General features: G+C 40.0%; 1 protein-coding gene across 1 annotated transcript in view; it reads right to left on the bottom strand.

Annotated features, from left to right (window-relative positions):
• ITGA9 (integrin subunit alpha 9) overlaps positions 1-24,686 on the bottom strand; it is a 272,113-nt gene that overhangs the window by 123,428 nt on the left and 123,999 nt on the right. Inside the window, exon 16 of the mRNA XM_067562457.1 lies at positions 10,648-10,797. Within this exon, the coding sequence (XP_067418558.1) occupies positions 10,648-10,797 (150 nt within the window). The remainder of the gene's footprint in view (positions 1-10,647; positions 10,798-24,686) is intronic.

The following is a 24,686-nucleotide window of genomic DNA, read 5'->3' as shown; positions in this document are numbered from 1 at the left end:
GTTTAAAAGTTTGATCATTTCCCCTCTTCCCTTCCCCAGTTATTTAGCATTTCTGCATATGCCTCTGTACTTCCTAGTTCCACAAATAGAACTAGAACTATTTAAATACAGCACTATGAGAGCACTATGAGAAAGGCTGTGTTTGTAGCATTTCTGGACAACCCTGGAACAGAAAACAAAAATAAATAAAAAAATAAAATAAGTGAATTCTTGTTAGAGCTTCAACCCCAAGAAATTCAGATAAGCATCTGGAAATCTGGGGCCTTCTCCAAAATAAACCCCAAACCCTTAACATTCTTGGTGTTAGATTTCAGAGATAGCAGTGTCCTTCCTTCCACAGCAAGAGGGAAAGGGGACAGCTAACATAGGAGCCCTGAGGAGGGAGGAGGGGAGAACTCCTCCTCAAAACCCAAACTTTTCACATTTGGTTTGGCTCAGACAATGTTAATTAATTTAGAACCAGATTCTGCTATCTTTACATACCTTGAACCAACACCTTGTCCCACAAGTTAGTCCCATGTGCTACTGAAGACGAATAAAGGTAGCAGAATCTGGCCTTCAGTGACTGGAAATTCAATCTGAATTTTTAAAAATCAGGCCATGCACATAGGTACCTAAATGTGGCCCTTACAAGCCTAATTTTAGGCCTCAGTTTTTTTAAATCTTGGCCTTAAGTTTTCAAATTGCCCTTAAAGTGAAGTTATTGGATAGAAACAGAAATGGCATTGGTCTCGTAAGCCAGGGGTTGCAAGTTCAAATCTCACTGGGAGATGGATGGACAAGGGAGGGTGGATGAGAACGGGTGCATTCATCGGTGGAAAGGGGAGAATGGAGGGAATCTGTAGGTAAAGTAGTAGTTACTGAAGCCACCCAGGCACCTCTGCTTCAATGGACTATTTGTGGAACTTGGGCAGGCTGACTCTTGCTCACATGCTCAGGTTCTAACTGACTGCTGTATGTAGGAATTTTCCCCCATGTTCGATTGGCAGAAACCTTGGGGTTTCTCCAACTTCCTCTCTGCAGCGTGGGACACAGGTCGCTTGCTAGGATTGTCTGACTATGTCTCACTTGATCATTTCCCTGCCATTGCAGGAGCTTTAGTCATTGGTGAACTGCCTGTGGCACATAATAGTTTAAATTCCCGAGGATTGTTTTAGTTTGATCTAATTTTGGTTGTTGGTGTGTGTGTGGGTGTACAGTAGCATTGGTGGCCTGTGATATACAGGAGGTCAGGTTGATCTGGTGGTCCCTTCTGGCCTCAAACACCATACCCCTATGATAAACTTGTCTATTAAAAGCAAATATCCCAGAGAGCCAGGTGCAACAGCCTGAATTCAATTCCCTCAAGAAAAGCAATTAACGTTCCTGAAAACATTCCAAGATTTAATTACATGCACTGGCTAAAATAAGAACAAATTATTTAGAGAATATGTCTAGCAAAAATTCAAGCAAATTCAATCCAGGGGAGTGAACACCACAGGGGCTATAAATGATCAGAAGAATCCTGCTATTAAACAAAACAGCCAAGTCAGAACAGTGGGGGGGGGAGGGGGAGAAGAAAAGGGGTGAAATCAGCTAGGGAGCTTGCCTTGGGCTCCAGGTGTTCTTACGAGGAAGTGTTACACAAAGAAAAGACTTCCACATTTACAATGAGTTAGCACAAGAAAATGGAAACAAACAGAAATGGCCAGCAATAATTATTTTATTAAACTAAAGCACATAAGAACTTCTCTCATTGGGGAAGGGTGGAGGGAAAGGAATTTGGCTCAGTGAATTTATTGAGAGGAAATCTCTGTACCTAAGGCTCAGTACTAATATACTGCCATTTAGCAGGTCATCCAAGGCCAAACACAATTATTTCTCCTTTCCACAAAAGCTGGCTTTAGATTTTAGCAGGGTCCTGCTATGTATCCTACAAGCAAGTAATAAAGTATTAAACAAAGACATATCTACCGAACAACAACAACAAAGATAGAAAACTGGACAAACTAGAGGAAGAGGCACTCCCCAAGGAAATCAGTGGTCTGGAGAAATCTCCCTTAACTAAAGTTGCTATCTAGCAACTGAAAACTAGTAAGTATAAATTAACAAGCATAAACGTGACTGTCACGTTCTTCTGTCCAGATATGGATTGATCACAGAGCTTGCTTAGACACACAAGATCATAAGATCCTTTGATGCTCTGCCACACATGGCTGAGGTTCGTTCAAATAAGGTATTTTTATGCACAGTGACACCGAGGGTGAGCAGTATACTATAGTTTTGCATAGTGTGGCTATCCGTTAGTTGCAACAACTGGCTGTGGTCGTTTTGGAATCCTTGAATCTTCTTCTTATTGTTCTGCATTTGCCATCTGTAGAGGTTGCTCTGATTGTTCTTTCTAGGAACAAAGTGTAGATGTCAATGATTTCTGTTGAACTCTCCACTGTCGGTCTCAAATCACATATGATCTGGGTACCATATTCTTTTTCTTCATGACAACAGAAGTTGTCTATCCTTTTTTCTCTGTTCAATTTGACATGAACACAGTCACTGGTTCTAGACTGAGGAGTTCTCTAATTGAGTGATGACTGTTGTAAAAGTGTTCATAAGCTCGTATCTTATTTGGCTACTATATCTTCATGTCTGGCCCCTTTGGAGACAGAACTACTGATCCAACTTTGGAAAAGAACCTGAGTTGTATTCCCATCAGGAGCTGTGCTGGACTACCTCTGGTAGAGGTGTTTGAACATTGCATGGTACAGCATTGTCTCAAGTTAATTTGTACTGGATCTCTTCTGAAAACTCCAATATCTTCAAATCCTCTGTCAAGTTCTTCCATCTTTTTCACTAGGCCCATCACTGTAGCTATGTGGCTGAGAAGGTGGTTGGTCTTTGATCCTTTGATCACATGCACTCGGAATGCAAAGGTTTTGTCTTTGTAAGTTGCTTATGTGATGAACTGGCCCATGCTGTTCAGAATACCTCCAGGGCAAGTCAGAGTTGTGTCAGGTGACTTCAGCTCTGGGAGGGGCTAAAGGTGATTGTAAATCCCTTCTGAGATGACTGTGATGTCATCTTCTGAGCCAATTTTAAAGTCAATAGTCTTGCCACAAATATTAGCTTCACTCTCCAGGCAGATTCTATGTCATTACAAGTGATAGAAACAATGGCTCTTGATTGTCTGTAATATAAGTCAACTCCCTGACTGCTTTGGTGTGGCAAACAGCTGCAAAATGTCCATATTTCATGCATTACACACTGTATGCCTCTCACTGGACATGCATCATCTCTTGGGATATGAATTTTTCCACACCTTTTATATGTAGACTGGACTTTGTCCCTCTTAATCTGGGAGTTCTCTCTCCTTGCCTCAGGGGTGGAATGTTAAAAGTCATTATCACATAAGTGTCTGTTCACAGTTTCTAAGATAGTTTCAGCTTTTTCAGTTTGCTTCTGCCTTATGTTCTGTTTGACTAATTCTGACTGCTTTGCTATCAGTATAGCTGTGGCTAGGGTTAAACGTCTCTTCATCTGTAGTTGCTGTGAAAGGTTATCATCTGTTAACCCAATAACCAGTCTGTCTCCGATATACTCATGTTTTGCATTCCCAAATCTGTTTTCAGCCAATGAATGCAGAGTGCTTATCAAACACTGAACATTTTCCCCTGGTTCTTGAATTTTCTGGTGAAAACATGCTTTTTCATAAACCACATTTCTCTGAAGAATAAAGTATACATCAAACAGAGTCAGAACCCTTTCATAGTTATCTTTGTGACTTGTCTTCAGTAAAGTCAAAGGATTTAAAGATATGCTCTCCTTTTTCACCCCATAGCATAAATTAAAGATCTCTCTCTAATTTCTTTGGAGCGTTTGACTGCAGTTTGAAATCTTGCACAATATTGTTTCCAGTCGGTCCGTTCTGAAGGTTGGTCAAAGCTGAAGTTTTCTGGGGCACTGAAGAGTGGCACGTTGATGAGGTCCTGCAACCTTTGTTGCTTTTTTCCTTCTGTTTCTGTTTTTAGTTAACTCCTGCACCACTGACCAGGGTATTTCCGGACTGCACAGCTCCTTGCTTATATTGCGATATACCCAGCAAAAGCCATTCTGCCTAAAAAGGCCTGCTTTGGGTCTCTCCTCAGAAACGGTACACAGTGTGATTGTCACAGTTAAACTGCCACACAGCTCTTTCTAAGCAAGCACATTTATTCTTGAGGTAAAGTCATTACGGAGGAAACATTAAAAACAATTTAAAAACCTATACGCATGCTAATAAGCTTACCAGATATCACCCCCTCACTCAAAACAAGGGCTGTAGCCAATGAACAATCCTCCAAACACCACCCTCAGATTTATGGGGCCTCAGTAGGCCAAATTCCTTCCAACCCTTCCCTAAGGATTGTGTCCCCCTTATAAATCGCCTCATAAATCCTCATAGTAAACATTTTCAGATACAGTTCAGCTGATTCTTCCCCCAAGGCCTTTGAAAAAATTGTGCAGCTCTTGGTGATTTATATCCAGCACCCTAATATGATGAAATCATCTTTTTTGTCTGTCTCTCCCTTCATACACACACAGTACTGCTGATCACGAAGGCCACTGTGCTTGTTCTAGCCCATGGCTGTCAACCTGGCGGGTCATGAACAGGTGCCACGGGGTCTCAAGAATGCTGCCTTTTCCATATTGATAAACAGTAGGAGAGTCCAACTATGGAAAACCATTGCCTAGCCTATTTTTATATGAGAATAAGATTACCAAAATATGCATTCATGTGCCACAATCAATGGCCTCTATGAATTATTATTGCAGTTAGTTAACTAATGGCAGACATTTCAAAGTCACAATACATCTGGATACCTGCTGTTCAAATTCAGCTCTGAACTGGAGTCTTTCCCTTTTTTTCCATTCAGAAAAGTACAGGCAAATTCAATCTCAGCTTGATTCAGTACATACTCAGGGTGGAGTCCTTCTTGGCTTTACTGGCATGGACAGTGCTCAGTCATTGCCAGCGTAAGGTTGATTCTGACCACTGAAACCCATGCTCCTAGCACAGTGAAAAGTCAGATAATCAGAGGTGGGTGGGACTGACTGCTTCAGGAATCCCACCCAACCAAAAGGGAAAATATTTTAATTGAGCAGGGAGAGAGGCTCCTAGACTGAAAGGAACCTCTGATTCAGATCTCCATGGAACAGAGTTCTACAGCCTTTATAGTGAGGAAGGATGGTTAGGGTGTTGAGTCCTGGTTACCTGAGTTCCAGGGTAAGTCCCTGTTTTGCCACAGACTTCCTGTGAGACCTTGGGCCTATCATTGAGGCTCTGTGTCTCAGTTTCCCATCTGCAAAATGAAGACAATAGTAGTTCCCCCCATCTGGATGGGAAGTTGCAAGGATAAATGCATTATTAGCCAAGTGCCTCACAACCTTAATTTATAGTAATGCAGGCCATATAAGTACCCAATATAGATCAGTCTACTCTCATGCATGACCCACTCTTTAGGCATTAAACAGTTTTCTTCATTACAAAAAGATATGCCAAAAAAACTGAAAGCAAGGAAAGACAAAAAATTAATTCATATTGATGAGGGGCTCCAGAGTGGGAGACATCAAGTACTGTAGCTAATCAATGAAGCCACTCTCAGGATACTATCTGGTCCAACCATTGTTTTGTCCCCAGTACAGAAAATGTTTGGGTTTTCAAAAATGTCACCATTCATATAAGAGTCTCCTCTAATCCAGCTCAAAGAAAATTCCTCTATGCTAGACAATGTGATGAAACTCAGTGGTGTATCTAATTTATTTATGTTTAATAACATTGTTGGTTTTTCTAATAAAATATTTGCAAAAAACCAAGTTCTCAAATGACTTTATACAGGTGAGTTTTGATTAATAACCCCATTCTAGAAATGGGGGAACTAAGGCGCACAGAGACTCAGCAACTAATCCAAAATCTCATCACAAAGCAAGTGGCAACATTGGGAATAAAATCCTGGACCCTGGACTCTGAGTCATGTGCTCTACTACCCTGCCTCCCTTCATGACTCATGAGCTGTTTTGCTTAAGACAGTTAATGAAATCTAGAGGCATTATGTACAAGGCATAGAGAATACAAATGATGTACCCATCCACACTATAGCAGGTGATCTCATTACACTAACTTAAAACAAACTGGGATTTAGCACACCACAAACTGGGATTTAGCACACCACAATTTAATTCCTAAACTATTTTACTGGATACTAATCAAAGAGTTATCACCTCCATTTGCCAGTAAGGAATGATCTCTCTCTCTCTCTCTCTGTATGTGCATGTAAAAATACACATGAAGATAAATGTTACAGTGCAAATCGCTTAAAATGGACAAAATCAAGCTAAATTGTAAATGGATATCAGCTTCTAGTAGAAGGGGGAGATTTTTTTTTCCCAGGACATGGAGGTTGCAGAGGGTACTGAGGGGCAACAAGGAAGCTGGTGGAAAGAAGGGAGGCTCCTGAAGTCTTCAATGTGTCAACTATGAAAATAATTCCTTGCTTCCCCTCCCCAAATCAACTTATCATGGGTTTTATGTTTGAGAAAAAATGAATTAGCTAACCATTTCCAATCCACACAGTTGGAATCTTTTCCATTTAATCCACAGTCACCTGACAAGTCAATGAGTTATCTAGATATATACTCCTCCCCCCCCCCCACACACACACACCTTAACTACTGCTTTTTCTACCACAAACTATATAATACACCAACCATAACTTTTGCTAAGCACATACAAAGACACACCACACAGAGTATCTAAGTCATCACAAAGTTAAACGTGGGCCTCCCCTGTGCCATGCAGTCCCTTGAGTCATCTTGATTACATTTTATTTCATTTTGCAAAATCAGAGCTATATTTGAATCACTTACAGCTCTTGGCTGATGAAAAATGTCCAATATCGTTCATAAGAACAGCCTCACATGTACATTCTTTGTCCAGGGCAATTTTCAGCAAAGATACATTTGCTCAAACCCATCTGAAGATACCACGTTATGATCTTGTACCAGAGCAAAGTGCTTTGGGGTTGGGAGTACCCTCCTGAACTGAATGTCCAGTGATACAGCTCATTTAAAATCCCTGCTTGTTTTTTATTCAAATGTTTTGTGGTGCCTAGGGCTAAGTTAGTCCCTTTTAGACATAAATGTGAATGAATAAATAAATGCATTTTATACAATATACCCATCAATGTCTTCATTTAATACCATAGCTCTGTTTAAACGATAGTAAACAGATTTTTCTCCCATGCAGGAAAAAATAGCTTATGAGACAGAAAACATCACAAGCTTCCTCATGGGATTATGCTATCAGGAGGGGATAAATTTCCATACTTGTCTTTGATGGCAGTTACCCATAAAGTCTCCTGTTAAGGTGATTGCACAGTACAACTGAGCTTTAAGCAAAGATTAAAACAGCTTGAGGTCGTACTAAATGCATAACCAAGAAACCAGACTCAGCAAGATGTAGGGAGGGAGAGTTATTGTACTACCATATTATCCCTTTCTGCATGGACAGTGGAAGGGCTACGCGCAGAAGGCTTTTTCGCATTCAGGGGAGATCACAGCCCTCAAAAATAAACCAACCACCCAGAGGAGGTGACTACAAATTCCCTAATCTGATTAAATACAAATCTGGATGAATACACAAATCCACCACATGTTTCCAATGATCTGTGGCATCAGACAGATCAACTAGCAGAAACAAAGTAGATTTCTCAAAGATGGAAGTTGGAACCTCCTTCTCGCTCTCTGCTTCCAATCATCTCTCCCCCGCCCCACCATTTCACTACACCCAATTCCTTTGTTTACTTATGCACAGAGCTGGGCAAATAAGTTTTCCACTTTGCTGGCAATTAAAATAATTATTTCAGGTGGCACTGAAAACATTTTTAAAAACCCAACATTTTCAGTGAATCAAAGTGTCAGAAAAAAATCACTTGGGGTCAAATGAAAATTTTAATTTAGATTTCAAGCATTTTTATTTTTGAAATAAAATTAAAGGAAATTTCTAAACCAAAGTAATTTTAAAAAGAAAAAATGACACATTTTGACATTGCAGATTTTTTTATGTTGGTTTTTTTTTCAAGCACACAATTTAGCAAAATTGACAAGAATTCACAAAATGTTTTTGTGCTGCCAAATCTGCATTTTTTGCTGAAAAACATTTTGGGTGCAAAGTTTTGCCCAGCTCTACTTACACATTTATTCACAAAAAACAGTCATCTGTACTGATTAGAAAACAACAATTGAAAATGTCATTTTAAAATGACAGTTGTAAAATCTTCCATTTGAAAATGCCAGTTCTGACTAGGCTGACAGAATCATGATGATTTTATCCAGGATTTTTGAAAAGCACAGATCACTGGCCATACAGTGTCTAATTACTGCAGTGATTGGTACCAATATCACACACACACACACCCCATTGGCCTACATTTTCAAAACTGACAGTGATTTTGGATGCTTCAAGTTTGTGTGCGCCCAACTTGTTAAGGGTCCTGATTTTCAGAAAGTGCTGAGTATCCACCTTCTGAAAATTGTGGTCTTCAACATGTCTCAGGTTGGACTCCCAAAAGTTGAGGAACCCAAAGTCACTAATTCCTTTGAAAATGTAGGTCCTTTCATTAGATTAGATTGATATTACCCTTACTATTATCCTACTTGGTTTTCAAAGATCATTTGTAATTGGGACATGATACAACTTTTTGAAGTTATACTGATATTCCCAGAGGCTATTCAGTCAGGATTTTATCACTGAAACTGACAGTTAGCAGATCTGAAATTCAGCCGCATTTATTAGCCCCAGCTTCAAATCCTTGTCTTCCTTAATTAAGAGATCCAACATCTGGAAGGCACATGGGAAGGGACGGTTAAATTAGCTTTCTTGTTTTCTTCTGTAATTTGGAAGGGGGAAAAAAGGCAGGGAAATTCTCAGAAGGTTTTTCCTTTCTGTGTTTCATAATGTCTATATCTAGCTATTTTAATATCGATCTGACACCGTGACTCCCAGGCTTACACTTGACCGTCTCAGGTTAAATGCAAGTTTAAAAAAAGTGTAACTTACATAAAGGATTCAGTTTTCAGCCACACTGTACGTGTAAGGGTTCCCTGCTATGCAACTAACTCCCATCTTATACCTGCAAGAGTACAATACACACACATGCACACACACACTCTTAATTCTAAATAACCCTGGATTTAATTCAATGTTTTAAATTAACGTTTCAAAGTAAAATGTACCGCTCTGAATACTGCACATCCATAACACAAGAGGTAAAGGCCAAATGCAAGATCAAATCAAAACACACATTTATGCAAATCAAAGAACGTAACTTTGAATATTTTAGTTTCAGTTAACTTTCAGGTGAGAGGCACTCAGGTGCCTGCAGATTTGAGCATCATGAAAACTTCAAAACCATATCATTATTATTATTAGTCAGAAGGGAACTTTATGCATGACAATAGAGAGACATTCATCACTGAATATATAGTTTGTGATAAACTTTTAAATAATAGGTTAAAATGCAGATCTGACAATCCATTGGTAAATGCTTAAAATGCTGAGAGGCTTCCAGATAAAACAAGCGTTTTACATTCATAATAAATGCCAGATGATTCAGAGTGTAACTCTATGACGATTTTTTTTTAGAGCCTCTGTGCTTTCTAAAGAAAACATGTCTGAAAATTAAGGAGCTTCTCTGGTTCCAGTGAGGTTACTGTCAAAAGTCCTGTTGCACTGAATGGGAGAAGGATTGGGCCCTACCAGTCTATGGCTACATTTGACTTTTTCTGAAAGAAGTTCCACCGCTGCCAAACCAATGCAACACAGCCAGGGATAACAATTGGGGGAGCAGCTATTAATAGTGGTTGCTAGTGTTTTAAGTACCAAAGGGGAGATATGGTGCTGCTCCACTAGCAGGTGCAGCACAGAACGCACAGTCCAACAGGAGTTTAAGTTAACAGCTTTAAGTGATTTTTGCACTCTCCCAATCCCAGGCTGCTTTGAGGGCTGAAGAGACTCCCAGCATAATTTAGACAGCTCTGAAGTTGTGTCTAAATTATAGCCTCCCTGGAATTTCCACAGTGCTGCCAGCTGCAGCCTCATTTCAGACACGCCCCTCAACTCCCAGGGCTTGTAAGAGGGTTTTCAGAGGGCAGCCTTACAGCTGTCTTTCTGTGCTGCCTGTGCAGGGGGGAGGGTGGGGAAATCCTCCCCTGGCAGGAACCAAGGCTTTCAGAGCCTGTTTTCACCATTCCATCTCTTTTACGCAGCATAAAGGGGCTGGAATGGGAGAAAGGAGCTCACACCGCCCCCATGTTATCTAAACTTGCTCAGAACAGGTCTATATAACATGGTAGAGCTGCACTGTGATTAGCAATGCTAAGAACGTTTCACAAAAAAGGACCTTAGCATGGACAAATTTCTCTCTGGCAGCATACACTTACCCAGCACAACCTAAAATCTGAATTCAAGTAATGGAATGATTTAGGCAAGGAGACAAGCTGTGACAACAGTAACATTTCTAGATCTGCAATCACTTCATCAGTTTATTCAGTTGCCATTTCAGAATAGATAGCACACTCTCCTTTACTTGGAACAGATTCATTCTGAAGAGAGAAAAAAAGCCATCAGGCCCTGACCTGATTTCTCTGAGCTATCTTCTCTCCCTTCTTCCAGCGGAGAATGGGCTTGAGAGCAGGTAGTTCCTTCTCGTCCTTCCCCATCACATGTTCCATGAGATTGTATGCCACTTCAAAAACAATTGGAGATATCACGTCTTTGACTCGTCTCTGTAAAAGACAATGAACAAAAGAATTATTTGCCTGTGAACATCTCAATAAAATATGTGCATAGGTAAGTAGCAAGAAAGAACAGCACATTCAGAACTCATATCAAGATGATGCTGGGAAAGGTAGCTGGCATCTACAAGCAACCTATTATTTTCATTGCCAAAAATTGATATTCTACCAGAACTAGGAGGAGGATCAAAACAGTTATAAGCTACGAAATAGGGCTTCCTGGGCTAAGTCCTGGCTCTACTGAAGCCACTCACTTCAATGGAACCAAAAATTGAACTTAAGAAAAAAATAAATAAATCTGGCCATTTGGGTGAATGTAAGGACCTGACATTAAAAGTGAAACACCTGGACCCAAACCATAACTTTTGTGATATTCAAGGGCTTTCAGATCCAGAGCTCTGCGTCTGAGTCATCTCTAGTTACAATCTGTGGGATACAGAGGCACCACATCCGTAACGTCCCATCAGAAAGAGAAAACTTTGTTTTGGTCATGTTGGGAAAGTGAATGGACAGACAGGGCTACAAATGTGAAGACTTCACAAGTGCAGTGGTGGAAATTTCATCTTCATGCACTGCCCTGAAATTGACCTTAGTCTTATCTTGCAGAAACACCATCTCTGGAAAGAGAGAGGGAGATGATTCAGATTCCTTAACCACCAAGTTCTTGGCTTTACTTCAAAAAAAGACTGGCCAGTTGTACCAAACCGTGCCACACTATTTATGTTTGGAGAGGACAGCTCTTTAACATGGATTGCTTTCCCTTGGGCATTAAAGCAAGGCTACCAAATTCATACCACCCTGACACTGAATCCTGTTTCCTGTGAAAAGGTAGGATACTCTTTACTGTTCTATTTAATAGAGTTGTCTGAAATCAGACTTCTGAGTACCTGTAGGTAGAGAAATGTCAAACATCTCAGATTTCTACAGACAAATATTTCTCTTGAATTTTGATCTAATTAAAATATTTGTTATGAATTTGATGTATATGAAATTGAGGAAATACATATACTCCCTTGAGCACATGCAAGCAAAGCTTAGAGACAGGCCAAGTCCCTAGGCCTGACCTGCGGTGGTAAGAGGTCTTTTCTGAGCAGGGGCTGCCAATAACGATAAATTAAGTAGCTGTGTGATGCAATCAGTTCTCCAGAGGTGAAGTGCTAGTGCACTAACCCAGCATTCCAAGTAACCTATTCAACATCTGTTTCAAGGCAAACATTAGTGTTCTGCAAATCCTTTAACCGGAACCCACAAACTCCTACAATCAGTCTGAGTTTAGATTCTAGCCGTATCAAAAAACATCAGCTCATACCCACACAACCACTGGGGACCTGGGTGGATGGCATTCACACAACCTACTCTGCTGTACATCCAAAACTCTAATAAGATCTGCAGCACTTGGTGCTCTACCAGTCCCTGCAAGAAATGCTCAATTTGTGCCAGGGCTTGCCAGGGCTGAGCTTGGGCTTGGCACTTCATTGCCCTGGTACCTCTAGGTTTGCCACCTCTGCTTTGAAAGTAAAGAGAATTGCTTGAGCCCCGGCACCTCTTTCATTACAAATTAAGCACTGCCTGCAAGTATTCCCTGCAGAGTCAGGTTACTGTAACCCAAGCTCAGACTGTAAGCTCTTTGAGGCAGGAACCAATCTTTTACTTTCTCTGTAAATCACCATAAATGCCTATGGTGCTATACTATATGCAAATGTTAAATAATAATAGTGCCAAAACTTGCATGACTAGTGGACCTCTAATACATACCACATATATAATGTCTCTTAAAATAATATTGCATGGATATACAGGCACACTGTATATAAATCTAAGAAAGTAAAAGACGACTACGGCATACATTCATATTATAACAGCAAACCACAAATTATAAGCCAAATCACCAATCTTACTAAGTTGTATCTAACCACCTGTGTAAACACACACCAATTAGTGGCACAAGTAATGGGATAACCCCATCCCTACAAACACAATATGGCAAAATCAAGTTCTTAATGACTTCAAAACATTAATACGACCCTTTAGGGTCTAATCCATTGCCCTTGGAAGTCATAGGAAATATTGCCATTGACTTCAGTGGATGTTGAAGTGTGCCCTTATTATTCATTGACATCTTTTTCTGCTTTTTTTCAGTGATGAAATTGTGACTTCCAGAAGCTAGATTAATCATGGGTGTGGATATTCTCGCAGACTAGCCCCAGGAAAATACATTTCACTTATCCTACTTGTCTTTCATAAAGCTAATATTATGAATCCTGCCCTGCTATTAATTACACCACATGTTCTGCTCTTTCTACTCATTCTTACAGACACTAAAGAGATGTCCTAGAGGATACTTACATTCAAAACACAGAAAGATTGTAATTCTCTCTTCAGATACCACATGTATTTTTCTGGAACATAACTATGTAATGATGCTTTGAAAAATGTGCCCAAGTACATTAGGAAGATTAGTGTTCTTGGATTTAAGATCACTTTGCCCTTCCCTTTTAGGTTAGCTGAACATTTCATTCCTGGCACTTGAATCATCATGCACTGATGGCACATGCCGCATCTTCCTCTTAAACCCCAAATGATTCTGATTTCTAAAAGGAAACTTGGAAATTTTGAAGAAACAAGAAGGACATCATCATCTGCAAACAGCAGAGATGCCACCATGCCACCAAGTCCCCATGCTGGATACACTCCCCAACATGGCTGCATCTTGATATCCTGTCCATTAATATTATGAACAGAAGTGGGGACAGGACGCAGCCTGGGAGGAATCCAACGCCCACCTTGAATGAACTCAACTAAATTGCAAGAATACGGACACAATTCACGCTCTGGGAACAGAGGGACCAGACAGTATGCAGCAGCAGTGGCACCTCATACTCCCACAGCACTTCCCACAGGACATCTCGGGGAATGCAGTTATAAGACTTCTCCAGGCCTACAAAATAAAGGTAGACCAGGTTAGCAAATTCCCACAACCCTCGAGTATCAGTGAGAGAGAGCAAAGAGTTGGTCCGTTGTTCCATGTCTGGGACAGAAACTGTATTGTTTCTCCTGAATCCAAGGTGCAACTAATGGGCATAGCCTCTTCTCCAACACCCTGGCATAGGCTTTGCTGGGAAGACGGAGACATGTGATCACCCTGTAGTTGGAACACACCCTCTGGTCTCCTTTCTTAAAGATCGGGACCACCACCTTGGTTTGCCAATCCCAAGGTACTGCACCCGCCTTCCATGCAACACTGAAGAGGCACATTAACCACGGCACCCCAACTTTGTCCAGTGATTTCAACAGCTCTGGGCGAATCTTGTCAACGCCTGCTGCCTTACCTCTGTGAAGGCATTTAACCACCGCAGCGACCTCATCAACAGAAAAACCACAGTGATAAAGAGGGGTTCAAATAATCAAGAAAAGCAACTGTGTAACTGGGAGTTGAGGAGAAGGAACAACTAAGATTTCTGGGTTTTGGTGTTTATTAATTTCATTTTTCAGGGTTTATTTTTTAGTTGTATGTAGATGTCCAAAATATGAAGGGTTTCAAGGCTCTGTCTTAGTTTATACTGTAATGAGCAATGTATATTATAGTATATATTACAGTATTTACTACAATGAGTAATCTCTTTGCAATATTCCTTAGTGCACTTTAACATAGTACTGTGTCAAACAGCACTACATTAAAGCACACTAAGGAACTATTTGTGCACATCAGAAGGGACTAATGTGGACCAATTAATACGCAACTTGTCAGTGTGCTTTAGAAATCACAATCCCGTGGTCCACATTACTGCTAAGTGTACAGAACCCTTTAGATACAAGTAACCATTTCTGGTGTTTATTGGATAAACTCTGATTTCTTTTCTTTTTTTTTTAAATCAGGAGTGTTTTATCAGTGTTTTTCAGTTAAAACTTAAAATTAGAAGCCCTTAGTGCTTAGTGCATACATATGCACACACACCGTACATACAAACCCACCTGGAATCCTGGGTAATTATAGGTGTGGCTAGCCCACACTACCGTGGTTTCTCTGCTACTGATACCCAACATAGCTAGATTAAAGCTAGCTCAGGTACGTTTGTACACCTTCCATAGCACATCATATTGCAGTGTAGACATACCCATATTTAGACTATAAACTTTCAGGGGCAAAAATCATCTCTTCATTGTATGTTTGTACAGTGCCGAGCACAATGGGGCCCTAGCACTACTACTACTCCTAATAGCTCTCTATTTCTCTACTTACTGATACAGCACTGAATATTTAAAGCTCTGTACAAAAATTATCTAGTAAACCCTAAAACCATTGATAGGTCAGCATCATTAGCAACACTAATGGATGGGGCAATTTACACAGAGACAGGTGAACTGGATTTGCCCATGATCACAAAGCAAATTCAGATTAAACGTGCCAATTCCCAGTTTTTCACTCTTTCCTGCAAGACATGCTGCCTCCTTCACGGCCATCACCACGATTTGGATAAAGAGGAGTTTCAGTCAAACTGGGTACGAGTAAGCAGGGCTCTACAGCACATTGTATGGCATGCAGGGACGTATTACAAGTACACATTCACTCACTGACAAGAACTTTGGACTTCAAAGCAGCACAGCCTGGGTTTTCAGAGCATCTAGGAATGAAGCAAGGCTGCTCACATGCTTTCAGGAACACAGTGGTTTTTGAAACTTCATACCAACAAAAAGCAGACTACACCCTTTACCCTTCCAAAAGATCTACTTCAGGAAAATATAAACATCATGAGATATGATGCTAAGAAAGATCTTAAATCAGGTATTGCCATATATTTCTACATTTTTTTTCTCATTTAGCAGAAGAAAGCAAGTGAATGTCACCCCTTCCCCCCCAAACCCCTCATTTTCATAAATGAAACTTTCCTAAGTTTCAATACAGCATTTGTATGAGGAAAGTCACTAATAAGCCGGAACATTAGTGTAGCTCGATGATCACACACTGCCACTGTGACTGAACGCAGGACTTCTGATTCCAACAGATTCCCCAGTAGCTGTAATTTAATTAATATATTTCTAACAACTCACTCTGTAAGGCAGCAGGTGGTGATTAGAAGGGATTATTTTTTCTGAGCCTTTCACTTGCACAGCCTGACACCCCAGGACAGCATAAATAAAGGAACAGACTCCACTTTGTGCAGAAACACTGCCTTCTATTGCATCCACTTCCCTCTCAGAATTAAAGTCATTGCCACAAAAAGCACACATATATCGACATCACAGACAAAACCACATGGAATGAGCCACAGTTTTATTTAAGGGGCAGAATTTACACTCATAATCAGATAATTTATGGTAAGAGCAGTTGCCAAGGCATATGAATTAGAATTATTTTAGCTCACTGTCACAGTACAATTAGGCGATTGTATAAGAGACTAATCAATCATCATAGCTAATCCACACTCTGCTACAGCCACTCCTCCCCAACGTGATAGTCTGCAGTAGGGGTGCTGGAGTATGCCAAATTTCTATTTTAATTATGACTCATGGGCTAAGAAATACATTTATGGTTACAGACCCCCCCCCCCCCTCCCAGCCCCAATCTACAAGGTAACTCCAACAATGATCAAGGATAGAATATGGCTTTTACATAGTAACAAAATCTTTTATTAAAATGAAGCCACTTTCAGCATCACTCGATGGGAAAATATATTCCCTGTTAGAACCACTGCTATTTCTGCCTTCTCCAAGTCCTTTCTCAGTTTCTTTTCCCTTTCCCTGTCTGAGACTCTCCTCCCTTCCTTCTGCATTTCCTTCCCTGCAACAACTCCCAATTTCTTCTTATGGCCTTCAGACCTTCCCCAAACCTGCAGATCCCTGTGGAATTTTTGCATGTTTCCCACTTCTGAAAAGTGCATTTTTTAATTTAGATGTCTAAATAAGGACTTAAGAGCCTAACTTTAAAGCACTCAACTTTGAAACTTTTAGGCTAAATTTATTGACTTCGATCTCTAATCAAGCCCGTCCTAGGCTCTAAGCACTTTTACAAGTTTCAAATATACAAAACCAACACTTTTAACAAGAGTATAGTAAATAATATGACAACAGTATAATGTTTACAATGCCTTTGTGTTAATGTGCACCCACTATAGTAATAGTAAATCCATAATTAACCCAAATGTAACTACCATCTAAGGCCTAAATCCACTTCCTACCCAAATGCCAACCTGTTTAGGCCAAAGGTCCACTAATTTCATGATTCTATGTAAAAGAAATCATTTGTGTATTTTACTAATATGCATGTTTGTATTTGCCTAAATGATATTGCACTGCATTTCGTCTCATACAATAAAACATTGCACTGAATATCCCCAAATTACATCCTATCATTTATAATGAATGGTCGTTACCATTCAGCCTTCCTCAAAATTCTCTATACCCATATAAGCCATTCTGGACCTACGCTTGGTCCAATTACAAAATTCAATGGAGTGGTTGGGTAGGAAAAAAGTATCACTACAATGGATTTGCTTTATGCTGGAGAACAGATTCATATTCACAGTAAAAAAAAATGTTTATTCCTCCTTCAAGCAGCTGGTTAAGTAAAATAAATAAATGGTTAAATAACTTGATTGCACTGGTGAATGCAACACTCCCGGTGGGTGTATGTCCAGGGGTCTCTTAGTACCAAGCACTGTCTTAAATTCTTGGCATATCATTCATTTCCAGGAACTTTTACTCTGATCCTTACACACACACACACATACTAGTCTCCACTCCCCACAATGTACTTCATTCTCCTGGACCACTTCCTTTACCTATGGACCAGTTTTCCTTCCTACCTCCACCTGACCTATTTGAAGGACATCTGTAACAGCAATCTAGATGCCAGGGCCCTCTTCCTACAGTATTTTCTTTTTGAGAAATGGAATTCTAGGATGCTAGTTTCAGCTTTATTGTATCTATACTACTGTGGCTCCCACTGTAAATTCAGGAGCCCACTTACACACCTGAAATTGGACATCTCTCAAGCAAATGGAAGACTTAAAGGTTTACCGACTTTCCTCAGAAAAGACGTGGTCTTCATTGCAGCTATAAGCTGCTCTTTTCATATAGTGTACAGTAGACACTGACAGGGTAAACGGAAATAAGAGACTTACTGCTCCAAGTGTGAAGCAGAACTTAAAAGTCTAATACAGTAGGCTAAATCACATTTACAGTGCTTTTGGCTAATATATGTAATTAATAGCATCTGAACTCAATCAAGAGGCCTAGTGTTCCAATAATACTCACTTCTGTTTTCTTTTAGGATCTTGTGATGCTTAACAAGTCAAAGTATACAAACATTTCTTTGTTACTTCACTTTAATCATACATACTGTGAAGAATTCTGAAGATTAAAATAGCAAGTGGAAGTGAATTCATAGGATTCACGTCCCCAAAAGCTGTTTGGAGTTGCTGTTTGGGAAAGAAGAATGCTTTCTAGTCTCTTCCCAGAATGTGGAAATTTTTCACACAGATGTTTCCATCAGGGCAACAATTCCTCTTCACAAATGTTGGTATTGGCATCATTGGAAGAGAAAAGGAGAAGCTGAAAGAATCCTGTATTACATGTACAACTGAAACCAAAGGGAAACATAATACACAGTAGACTAGGCCATGTCGCACTGTAGAAGAAAAAGCACTGGGTTGGGAGAACTGAGAAGTTCTGAGTAGAGCTGGATGAAAAATGGAAATCCTTTCCAGTGAAAAATTTCATGATTTTGAGGAAAAAAGAAAAAAGGCATCCCAAACCACAACAAAAATGGTATAAACACAACATTCTTGAAGGGCTTTCAACAAAAAAAAAAAAAAAAAAAAAATCTGGTTTGGGAGAACCAAAACGGAATTTTTCAGCTTCTCGCCAGGAAGGCTCTTGTCACTTTCAGCCGCTCTGTCTCTAAGCAGCACTGAGCGCTGGAGAGCAGAAAGGCCACAGGCTCAGCCCTTCCTGCCTCCTCCCCAACTCTGGGAACTGGAGAGGCAGACAGCTGGGACTCTGGGCGCATTGTCTGGGGAGGTTGAGTATCCAGACAGTCTGCCTTGGCAAAGCTCCAGGACAACTTTTATCATTCTCACTGGCAAGAAGCTAAATTGACAAGAGCCTGCCAGGCAGGCAGCGAGGGAGGAAATTTTCAGTTTCGCAAACAGCATTTTTCATCAGACAATCACTCTGATGAAAAATTTCAACCAGCTCTAGTTCTGAGTTCTAATCCCAGTTGTGTTATAGACTTACTCTGTGAATTTGAGCAAGTCACTTCACCCCTCTTCCTCAGGTTTCCAGTCAGCTCATTAGGGATAATAATGATAACAATATTTACATATTTGCCTCCCAGGAGAGTTGAGAGGAAGAGTTAGTTAATGTTATAACATGTAAAGCATTATTAATACTTGGCAATTATATACCACTCAAAGCTCCTGAAGAATCATCGGAAAGGAGAAAACTCACTGGGCCAAATATGCCCCCAATGTAACTCTGCTGAAGTCAACAGAGTGAGATCATGGAAGATTTTGGTTTTTAGTGACTAAGGTTTTGCTACTAGTTACTGCACTCATTCTGACATTTATTTTACAGTTCAATATTGAAGACTTCATGACTGAAACACGGTTGCTGCTTGCTTTGTTTTCAGTGTTCCACCAGTAATTTCTTTAAATGCCAGGTCCCTTCAGTGCCAAACTTTTTTTTTAAGCAAGTTGTTATTATCCATTCTTTTTTCCCATTTTGTAGTCCACTTGCGGAACATGTTATACTTGCATTTTCAGGGGAAGCTGCCATGCTGCTAATAGAAGATTCTCTATAGATTCACCAATCTTTTGTTAAATATTATTATCTTTAATGTTGTCTAAAAATAGCAAATACTGTGTTATACAGTTAGATTATAAATAGCTTACAAAGAGATATGTAGTTATCTTTCCTCCCAAAAATCTGATGAAACACAATCTACACAAAAAGTCCTGATTATACAATGCCAGTAATAAGAAGCCTCATATCCTGAACTCTTCAGCCATTCTATACAATGACAGATTTGTTACAAGATCATGATGTATAATGCAAACAATACTGTTTTCCAATATAGCACAGCAACCTTTAGCGTTAATATAATACCTGATCTCTCTCTTGCTCTCTGTGCATATTTATATATGTATATTAAATGAGTCATTACAAATAAGACAGTGTATATTTTATTGAGCACTTTAAAATATGTTCCATTCACATATCCAGCAGGTCACTGGGCTGAAACACTGTAAAAATCAGTAGATTAAACCCAGATGGACTGAGCAAGATCAACCTGCCTCCCCGGTTTGCAATATGGGAAGAATGTGAGTTCCTAATTTTTCCAGGCAATTTACTTATCCTAACACTGATACCACAAATGTTCCAGAGATATTCTGAGGTAGATGAGGATATTGTTGAAATCTTTAAAAACTCAACATTCTAGATTGCTAGGAAATACCAGAAAAGAACAAAATTGAAAGTATTTTGAATACCACTTTACTTTAAACTAAGACCCAGATCTGGATCCTTGACAATACCCAGCTGATGACCTCTAAAATTCTACCATGTTAAAAAGCCTCCCAGCAATACTGCTTTACTGTACAAAGCAAATATAAGGCCTCTGTTTAATCCTGATGTCATAAATAAAACAGCTGAATGAAAAAAATATATTTTATATATCTCTGAGTCAGGAAAAAGAGCAAGGAGAACAATTTACAGTACAAGAGGATATTCACAGATGAGGAGATGGCAACCATAACATCTTCACCAATAGTATTTTAATTCAGTTTAGCAGCTGAATGTAAAAGCCCTTAGAAATCTTATATAGAAAGCAATGTGCAAAGAGAGTTTATTGATAAAGCTTGTTTCCATTAATGTATTTGAGAGAAAGACTCTGACTACTTAGGAAGGATGGTGTTGATCATCCCCCATTGGCGTACTATCAAAAGGAAGAAAGATTACTTTTGAAATTACCACCTTTGAGATTATTTACATGCAAATATATTGCTCCTTCATTCAACCATGGGAGAACAGACACCTAACAAACTCTGCAATGGTGGTGGGATGTGTAAAGAGATATCATGTGTCTTTTCTTCCACTATTAAATGGAGGTGGGGGATATTTATCATCAGAATTTCCTTTGATAATGGAATTTGATAAATATATAGATAGAGGTAGATGTACAAGGATCTTTCTGATATATATATATATTTTAAAAGCCATGTAGTTCTCCATGAGGGCTATTTCCATGCCACCAAATATTAATATTCAAACCCCATCTGTCTCATAGAACTGTTCAGAAAAAGATCAATATTTGTGTTATAATTTATTATTCACTCATCTCTCATCAAAAAATGGCTGACCAAATGATATACAAGAAAATCATTTTTGGTTAGAAAATAACCCAAAAGGTGAAACTTTTTTGAAAATTTTGAATTATTAGAGCCATAGTGGGAAGAACATATTCATGAACATTTCAGCAAATTAGAAAGCAATTTGTATGTTCACAACGTAAAAAGTATTGTTCGTACCAAAGGTGTATAGAAAACAAATTTTGAGTCCGTAGCCAGCATCTACTTAGCCAACTTCTGGATTTTCCCAGTCAGTTCTCCCAAGAAGAATATTTCTTTGCAGCAGATCATGATAGTGTGCCAGCAAAAGTGCCACATTGCAACAGGGAAGCTGTGAACTTGGGTCCTTATATTAGGACTGTCCCCTGGTTTTTGCACAGGGTCTAAAAGAACGCTGCTTCACTTGTTCACTGTGTGCAGATGCCCAGTAAAAGACAGATAAAAATAGATCAATTCCTCATAACACAACAAAGCAACAATCTGACAAAATGTTCTCCAGATGCCAGAGGCAGAGCCTTGGTGAACGGCTCTTATAGGGATCTAGCCACGCCCTCTCAACTAGGACTGAGTGCACACATTCACTCTACCGTTATTGCATGGCAGTCACTGTGGTGAATGTTGACAGTAAATTAGAGACCGTCAATTGAAAACAAAATACCTGGGTATATATGAACTATTGTTCTGTATAAAAAACTTCATAATTCAGCAGAAGAACTGACCAGAGCCATGACAATGAAGGTGTATGAGGGGACTGTACACTCACATTCATGCCACAATTACAAATTTGTCTGCGACAGTGACCACCGTGAATGGTGATAAAATATTGGAAACCACTATATTCAATAAATAACTTTGGTACATAAATGAAAATATCGCTGTACTGTACTGCTCAGCAAATACCGCTCCCAAAGGGAAAACAATGCTTCTAGGTCAAAGACCCCCTAGGTCAAAGACCCATTGCCAATGCAGTTCAACGAGATTAAAAAGGCACAGGATTGGACCCATCACAGATAGGGACCATGCAAAACCTCAAGCCAGAGCCTGGATACAGAGCTATAAAATTAGGCCACACAAAAATATTGCTGCACGCTTCATGGCAGGGACTACACATCCACACTTCATGGCAACGTGCTCAGAGTATTCGTTTTAAATCTGTCTCCAGCCCGTAACATTACAATAAACTATTTGTCCATTAGTTATGTTTCAGGCAAGGCCTGACTCAAGTGGCCAAAAAAGGAAAAAGTTTAAAATCTCTTCAAGTTTCCCTAAACCAGCCAGCCTGGCTTCTCCTATCTCCACAAACTGCTCTCACCCTCGCCAGAGAGAATCAAAGGGCCAGTGATATGATCATGGCACCCCCTCTGATTAGCTACACTCAACCAATCAAAGAAGAGAAGCAACACCAAGTTATCCTGTCACCAATAGCAGACACATGCACTAAACAAAATTCTCAGCCCATCTATCGGCTGAAATGTGGGTGGATGAAGTATTTGAACAAATTTAGAACAATGAAGCACTTCATAAAAATCAAAGCCTGTCAGGAGACGAAGCAACATTTGCCAGTAATTTGCTTACTACAAATAGTTTGTTCAGTTATATGAGCAAATGACAATAGGTTAAAGTACAAACCATCTTACAGCCTCAACTATAAATATCCCACCTAGAAACTCACTATATACATACTCCAGTTACAGAATTATGAAAGGTAGTGTTCGTAAGAAGAATGTGTTAACTCTGATGCTGTATTTTGTCCATAGTGATAAATTCAAGCTGTTAAAATTGGATTGGGAAGGCAGCCTGATTATTTAGATGTAATTTTTAAAAAGGCATGAATATTTAAAGCATACAGCACATCCAGAACAATGATCGATCTAATCACGTTATACATAATTAAATGATCAAAGCTAAATGGAACCTTATGATGGGAACATAGTGCAAATATACAGTAGGCGCCTTCTGTCCTCAGTGTGAGGTACTTTGTATCGCCAGTATGAGCTCTTCATGCTCCTGCATTGTGGTTTTAGTATGCCCATATGATTGAGGACAGTGGAAGGGAGGTAAACCATCTAACATTTGAAATGATTAAGTGACAATCCTCAATCACTATTTTGTCACATCTTACCTGCAAAATAATAATGCTGGGAGGAGAAATATAAATGAGACCAAAAGGAAATGTATCTGGAGTGTATGGTGTAGAACATTCTTCATAGATTATCATTAGTAAATAATCCTTCGAGCAAAGAACTATGTACTGCACACAGCTAAGTCCCAGTATACTGATCACCACCTCATCAACATTCTGCGTTACGACTCCTACCTCCTTTTGACTTCCATTCTGCCATTTACCTACCTGAAAATAGAGACATTTTACAGATCACTGTTAATAAAACTCCATCCCATATCAGTAGTTTTAGTAGGTAGCACTTCAACTCCACAAGGGCAGTATTCAGTGATCACAGCATCTGCACTACAGCAGTGCGAAGTTCAGCTCAAAATGTACCACTGAAACCTGAAATTCACCCACAAACAAACAACCTACAAATTGTATAGATATCTAAAGAAAGCAAAGAAAATGTTTGCAGAAAGCTTTGATGGACAAGTTGCAGACACAAAAAGAGTCTTAATGAACCGGTGACAGATCACAAATGCATGTCAAACTCAAACCCAGGTTTATTTCAAGTGCTCAAGGTTTAAGTCAAACTTGCAAGGCTATTACAGGGTCAGCTGCTTCCTGACTACTCCCTCCTGGCCAGAGGTCACTCTGCAGCATGCCACCTCTGTTTCCCCCTCTTCAGGGCCCCTTAAGAATTGCACACAAGTTTATCTCTGTGTTACCACTACCCCTGTCTGGGGCTGGTTTCATAGCAAAAATAGTTCTTAACAGTCCTAAGGGTCAAAAATAAGGTCCATCACCACATAAAAGTCCATACTTAGTCCTGGTGTCCTGTAGTTCTGTCCCAATCTGTTCTCACAGCCCATCCTCTCAGCTCTTCCTGTTTGGTGCTCAGCCTTCTGGCAGTGGCCCCAAAACATCTAGGCCCAAATCCTGTTCAAGTTTTCCCACAGCAGCCTCCTACTCCCTGGGTTCCAGTCCTCAAGCTCCCCCGGTGTCAGGGTTTTCCCCTACAGGAGCCTCTCTCACACCTTGCAATTTCCCAAGTTTCCCCATCTCTCCCTGCTGCTCTTAAAAAGGAATCATCTGATCCAACTCAGGTGCGCCTCTTCAGTACTCAGGGTTGCCTAGCTCAAGGGCCTCCAGCCCTTAAGGGATGAGCCAACCAGTTACAATGTCTTCAAGACTGAACTTAGTAAGTTTATGGAAGGGGTGATATGATGAGACTGCCTACAATAGTATGTCCGATCTGCAACTGCTACCAGCAACTATCACCAATGGCTGGTGATAGGACACTAGATGGGGAGGGCTCTGAGTTATTACAGAGAATTCTTTCCCAGGTGTCTGGCTTGGGGGGGGGGGGGGGGGGGGGGGGGGGGGGGTCTTTTCCACATATTGAGGGTCTAAACTGATCACCATAT

This window comes from Emydura macquarii, unplaced genomic scaffold, assembly GCF_026122565.2.
Source record: "Emydura macquarii macquarii isolate MOO-44397 ecotype Brisbane River unplaced genomic scaffold, CSIRO-AGI_Emac_v2 contig_2432, whole genome shotgun sequence".
NCBI classification, from domain to species: domain Eukaryota; kingdom Metazoa; phylum Chordata; order Testudines; family Chelidae; genus Emydura; species Emydura macquarii.
This window is presented reverse-complemented; position numbering and strand designations above follow the sequence as displayed.